This window comes from Leiobunum rupestre, chromosome 9 (genome assembly GCF_980474605.1).
Source record: "Leiobunum rupestre chromosome 9, qqLeiRupe1.1.hap1, whole genome shotgun sequence".
Lineage (NCBI taxonomy): Eukaryota > Metazoa > Arthropoda > Arachnida > Opiliones > Sclerosomatidae > Leiobunum > Leiobunum rupestre.
The window spans coordinates 46,669,980-46,677,017 of record NC_143392.1 but is presented as its reverse complement, the minus strand read 5'-3'; the positions used below and the strand labels follow the sequence as shown (position 1 = coordinate 46,677,017).

At 33.2% G+C, this 7,038-nt stretch overlaps 1 protein-coding gene across 1 annotated transcript; it reads left to right on the top strand.

Annotated features, from left to right (window-relative positions):
• The first annotated feature begins 961 nt into the window (after positions 1–961).
• LOC149928552 (macrophage mannose receptor 1-like) lies at positions 962–5,097 on the top strand. Its single transcript, XM_090157915.1, has 4 exons — positions 962–1,129; positions 1,870–2,191; positions 3,693–3,806; positions 4,856–5,097. Exons 1-4 carry the CDS (start codon positions 962–964, stop codon positions 5,095–5,097), a joined length of 846 nt encoding a protein of 281 aa, XP_090014041.1.
• Positions 5,098–7,038: the final 1,941 nt, after the last annotated feature.

The window sequence follows — 7,038 nt, the reverse complement described above, 5'->3', positions numbered from 1 at the left end:
AAATATCAGATTGCAGCGCCAGTTATGTACATTCAATTTCGCCTAGAAACAAAAATATTTATTTGAGCTTCAAAAATCTCTAATAAGTTAGAGCTATTTAAAAAAAAATATTATTTAAAAATTTACATTGAAGTTATTAATACCTACTACCCTGTTTAATACGAGAAAACGTTCAATTCAAATTTTGTCAATATAATGTTCAAATTTAACAGTGAAATTGGAAAACAATTGTCGTAGCTTTCTAAGGGAAGTATTCGTTATCGGAATTGCCTCAATAACCAAAAAGAAGGTGAACTACAGGTCTATCTTAGGAAAAATAAACATAATATTTGAAAGACTGCTTTGGTTTTATAAAAACAATACTGGCAATTTCGTACCAGCTCGAAAGATTTTCTTGTTACCGTTTATATATACATTTGTAAAGGATCGAAAATTATTGGATTTTCCGACTTTCGAAAGTCTTCATGCCACAATTTTTATTACCATTGTATCTTAGATCACCAATGGTCCTTTTTATAATCTCACAAGACGATTTACTGATTTTGCTCCTTTTTCAGTTGAAATAGCAAATTTTTTGTACATCATTTATTACAGTTTGATTTAATAATTTTTTTACCTTGAAGTTAAATAATATGAAAATACAAAAACCATTGTTAGCCTTTTTAATATATGTGTCCAGGTAAATCGTCTTTCCCCCCTCCTTTGCCAAATCATTGCAATGAGCCAGAATCACTCCAATAAAAATAAATAAATTTTAATTATTCTGATCAGGTAAAATTTGGTAGAAGCTGCGATTTTACTATCTTCTACTGTAACAGAAATCTAAAAAACGGGAAGCATTAATACAAAACTCATATAATATTTAACATTTTTAGATAATGGGATTGTAAACGAGTTCGTTCAGGATCCAATTTGCCCAAGTGGATTTGTCAAATACCGGCATAGGTGCTATGGAGTTACGATGACTCCAATGAGTTTTTGTGACGCTGAAGAACATTGCCAGGAGAAATATCGCGGCAATTTAGCGTCAATGGAAGACCCCTACGACGAAGCTTTTCTTTCTCTGTTGATTCGGAATCAACATTCCGAATCTGACTTCTGGATTGGTTTCACTGATAGAAACTCAAAGGTTAAACACAAGTTTAAATTTTTCAACCTTGTAAAAAACATTTCTATTTCATTCTCTAAACGAACCAAATAATAAAATAGTGCTGTACGTTATTGCAAATGAAAGGGGCTAATTAGGTTTACACAATTAAATCCAAAATAGTTAACATAACTAATTGTTTATAAGTTTAAAATTATAAGAGTTTGTTTTTAATTAGCTCTACTTAAATATTAGAAGCTACGTTACCTATTTGGGGTCACATGTGATTTTCCCCCAATACGCGTGTGTATTTCTTAAAATTAAGTACTTATTTCATTAAGAGCCACCAAGCTGTAAATATCATTAGAGAATGTAGTTATCATTTCGTTGGCTAATTCAAAGTAATAAGATCTGTGATTATTGATCTTTTTTCAAAAAGAGTTAGGAATTGCTAATTCAAAAATCCAATCCCAGCAGATTAAAAAAATTGATAACTTAAATTATTCCAAAGTATAATATACATCTGCTCAATTTTGTTTCGAATTATTTTAAATTCAAAGTTGATCTTACATTTTAGAGAGGGAATAAGCGAAACCTAATACAAAGATGTCCATCAAATCATTTCACTTTTCCGATAAAAAGACCAAATTTTCCTACTAACGCATTATAATGTTAATACTTTTTGAGCATGCACTGTTCGATACTACTTATAGCTTAACAATTTAACAAAAACTGTGATCTTTGCACACTTAAGTGTTCATATAAATCACTTTATTTTCTAGGACACTGCGCTTTTTTACTGGACCGATGAAAGTCCAATATCCCTAACGAGCTGGGAAGAGGGAGAACCAAGTGCTGTTAACGAAAATAAACGTTGCGTCGTGAAATTAGGTTCAAAACACGCTTGGGTGGTTCGTGTCTGCGCCGATAGAAACCCTTTCATTTGTTCCACTCAGACTGCTCCGTCCAATAACCAAACTCACAGACCCGTGTTTGGTAAATGTCCACCTAATTGGATTGACTCTGGAAGTCTGTATTGTTATTTCATACAGCCAAATATAACAGAAAACCTAGACAATGCTCTGAAGGCTTGCCAAGAACTGGGTAAGTTTCACAGCATGTAAAAGAAGTTTTACTACTTTGTTTCCAAAAAAACCTCCCAAAACTCAACTAAAAAGATCTACGCAATGGTGATTCCTCTTACAATTTTGGCGGTAGTGTGCGTTTTTATTGCATGCTTAAAGATATTCTCAAGGTGCTCATCTATTTGAGTTCTTATGTGTAAAATCTTCTTTGTAACATTTGATTTCGACTACATTTTTGCGCAATATACTGCTACCAAGCTAGTTTATTCTTTTGGTGTATCAGCCAAACCTTGGTTAGAAAACCCAATATTGAACGGATCTAGAAAAAAATATCCTGTGGTATTTAAGTACTATAAAACCCTATCAAATTTGGACTTTAAAAACTGCTAACTGTTCTGTAATATGTAATATCGTTTCAATGGTTTAAAATGCCTAATTTTTAAATTCGTATTATTTGTCCCTTTTCATTTCTAATTAAGCATCGCAAGCGTAAATAACGTACAAGCAATATTTTAGTTTAAAATAACTTTTAAGGTTTCAGTTGAAAACACCAAAAACCAGCGTCATCTACCAATCCACGAGCTCTTGTCAGTGCGTGTAAACCAGGAATCAGGAATTTAAATTAACCTTTCAACATATAAAAGTCACCTTTAAAATATGGCAACGCTACTGTTTTGATCTGGTCGTCAATGCGGACCACAACCATGATACAAAAAAAGAGTTTAAAATTTTCATGCACTAGCGCGTAGAACTTTCGTGAAACTTAGCTGTAATTTTTAGAAGGGTCCATATAAAATTGGCCGGAAAATCGTTACTGATTAGTTACAGCTGATGAAACTTGCTTGACAGGGAAATACCCTAATACGAGTTCAATTTTGTTGAGATCAGCTTGTCCGGAATTTTCCCCATTTCAAATAATAATTTTACTTTACACTATTGTCGGTACTTTGACTTGACATTTTATATATCTAGCTGGTGACATAACGCCACTCAAAGAGTAAATTTTGTGAATTGAGGATAATTGTTTTATTTTATACAGTTTTAAAATAAAAATTGCGTTTGGAAATCTTTCGTATTTGGTGATTTAAGCTGAAAAGTGCATTAATTTTAATGTATCTACAACTAGAATTATTATATCAAATTGGAGTAAACAATACAAGACCCTGATATCTCTTATCGCCTACCACTTCTTTCCAAGTTATAAGTTCGTTTGAGGTATGCAAAAATGCTCAGAACGTTTGGAATAAAACCATCGAATGCGACAAGTTTTAAGGAAATCTGTGCACGTGCCAAAATACAATATTGGAGAAGATAAAGGTGTGCACCAGAACACGTTTCCTTTACAATACCTGTCGCGGTAATGTGATATTATCTCGAGATTCCACAGATATTTGGACTATACATTAAAAAAAATTGATTTTCCAGATCGAGTCAGGTGAAATTAACACGTTATTACATACAAAACATATCGTTATGATTACCTTTGGCTTATCGCAATTTCTATTATGTTTTCTATCCAGAGAAAAACTCAATATTGGCTAAAATCGAGAATGAGGGTGATCTTCATGAACTGAGACCGCATTTAAGCAAATATATATCAACTATTTTTCTTCTAGGCATTCACGGCAATGACGGTAGTATAAATCATTTTAATTAATCCAATAAAATTAAAAATTTAAGTCCAATAGTTTATTCAAATTGTTTGTAATGCCAATTCAATCCCAATAGAAAAAAATTGATTGACTGGAATTGCCCTTTATAAAAATTGAATATTTGATAACGTTACTAGCACTATTGAGAAATACTGTTCTTAAATAATCAAACAATCATTTTTTACTAAGAATTTGGAAGTTTTGGAAAGAAGTTTTTAACCAAGTTTTGTGAAATAATATTTTTGTTTTAAGGTGCTTGAGCACTATTATTGATAATAAAATTGTACGGCGTGTCTGCTACCAAAAAAATTGCAGTTGATTAAATGACACCAGAAGTGCAATATTCTTTCAAATACTTTTGTACTTTTGCTAAAACCTTCCAGCCATTTATATCTTCTAACTACGGATCCCTAAACGACGATTGAAGCGCACGCCGTAAATTTTTCCTCCTCCTCTAGTCAGGAAGTGCCTTAGACCATGATGCCGTCTCTTTTGATCAACATTATTATTTTCCCTTAGTATACATGTATACATTTTAAAGAGGTGACTCTAGTATTTCTCTAAATTATCCAATCGATTAAAAACTACTTTAACACTACTCATTTTAGAAAGGCGTTTTAAAGCTTTTGTTTAGGTTAAAGGTGAAAACAATTTAAAGCATTGTTCTTGTTTAATCAGATTGAAGAATCTCTGATGAAGAAAATCTGCACTCTTGAAAACTGGCTTGTTCATTGTTAATACAATTCATTTCGTTATATCTCCCAATTTACCGAATATTTTTTAATGATCAAATTTAACGAATTACTTAAAAGGCCCCATGAAGTCTTCATTCAAACATTCTTTTGAATTTTGCTATGGAGTACTTTTAGCGAAGGATTTTGCAAAAATGTTAATATATGGAATGAAATCGTAATTCAGCATGAAAGTTATAATTTTCATGCCTGGTTGTCGGTTTCAAATTAGGGTTGTTGAAACGTATCGCTCGGAAATTAATCAGAGATGACATTTGATTGCATTTATATTTATCTCAGGTGATGCTACCTTTTTGGACGCAAATCGCACCAAAGTCGAGTACCTCCCCTGGGGCCAAACAATGAGAGGAAACCCTCGAGGAAAATGGTGTGCTGGACTGGATCCATTCTACCAGAAATATTCGAAAATAAATTGTGACGATAAGTTTCCTTACATTTGTCAATTGGAAAAGAAAATGGTTGAAAAAGAAACAAATGGCCAATCAATATTGGACTCATTGCGACCCATTTATACTTGTTAACCGCAATTTCAAAGAGCACTTTATATTTACAATATTTCACGTGCTATTGTTGGTATCACTTTTGTATTAGTTTCACACTACATAATATGGAAAATAAAATATCAAAGTGCTCCTTCCAGTTTTCTAAATAGGATATTAGCTGACGTTATTTAAAAAGAGATGTATTTCGTGTAATGAAATAGCTATCGTTCGCTAAATTAAAGATAAGAATAATTCTAATTACAAAATAAAACCAGTAAATGGTACGTGGATGAATGTGGTTCGTTAAAACGTTTTTCTTAGTGATTTAGTGAACAATATGTTAAAACTACGGTAAGTTAAATGAATTTTTTTCCGTAAACGTAGAAGAGTTTTGGTTTAAATAAATCGATTAAGGAATACAAGTTGCTTAAGTTCTCCTATTCGTGTCATGAAAATTTTAAAAATGTAATAAAAAATACTAACGATTTGCGGTAGCAGAACATTTTGATAACGTCAAACTGCTCCTCCTTAGGGTTAAATATTTGCGAAAGACAAGTCAATAATACCGCCATCAAATACAGCATTGGGGTGAAAAAAGTTGCCATTTCGCAACCCGGCTTTTCATTAAAACTACTGAATAGTTTAAACCTGTCAAGAACCCAAAATACAGGCATTCTTGCCTTGGCTATTCTTACCTTTTACCAATGATTGCATTTTCGTCTTTTTATGCTCTTTTTTACGAATGGTAGAAAAATGTTAATAGCGTTTTCATAATTTTAATTAAAAGATATTTATTAGGTAATCCATTAAAAATTATTAAATTACAATGTTAGAGTATTACTACAATTAAAACATAAAATAATAATAATCATTATTCGAACACCATAGACTCAATTCGTAGAGCTGATGGTAGTCTGACTGCCATCCCTCTGGAACTCCTTCGGGAAACTCGAATATTCTACGAAAACCTTTATAAAAATTCCGATAAGATAGATAAAAATTATAATTATTTAAAAATACTATCTACTCTCAGCGATGAAGGTCGCGCTACATACAACGACACTTCAACCATAGTTGACCTTGATAAAGTGGCAAAATCCCTACCACCAAATAAATCTCCCGGCTATGATGGTATTACAAACGAACTTATCAAATTCATGTGGCCGAAAGTTCGGGAAATCCTTTTCACGGTCTTTCAGTCTTCACTGAAATTCAATAAACTACCCACTAGCTTCACTACTTCCATTATTTCTCTAATCTATAAAAAAGGGGACCCCCACCTATTGAAATTTTTTCGGCCTATTTATCTCCAAAATAACGACAGTAAAATGTTTCGCTATAAAGTTACTACCGTCTCTAGACCCGGTAATTAATGAAAACCAAACGTATTCCCTTTAAGGTCGAACTATTCATACTAACATAAATATCTTAAGGGACGTCATCGACTACATAGGTGATAACCCTAATGAACAGTTGGCCGTGGTCTCTCTTGATCAAGAGAAAGCTTTTGATCGAGTGGACCATGACTATTTATTCTCCATTCTTTCTCGCATTGGCGTCTCGGGCGATATGTTTAAATACATTCTTCTAAGTTACGCCAATGCGGAAGGTCGCGTAAAATTAAATGCGGCTTTAACTTCCATATTTAAAGTCAATTTGGGTATTAGACAAGGTGATCCCTTGTCTAGCCTCCTTTTCATCCTGTCCCTCGTCACTGTATTGTCGCCCTTCGAAATTATAGTTTTTCCTTTCTATCTTCGCCCCTAGTTAATCTCTCCTTTGCCGACGACCTAAATACACTTATTACGCGCAACGATAGTTTCAAAGTTTTACAAGACCAGATAAACACTTCCTGCGCAGTAAGCAACGCGTCTTTTAATCTTACGAAGAGTTCCGGTCTCTGGTTGGGCGCTTGGGCACAACGAACCGACACTCCACTGGGCATCTCGTGGTCAAGCGACCACATTAAAATCCTGGGCT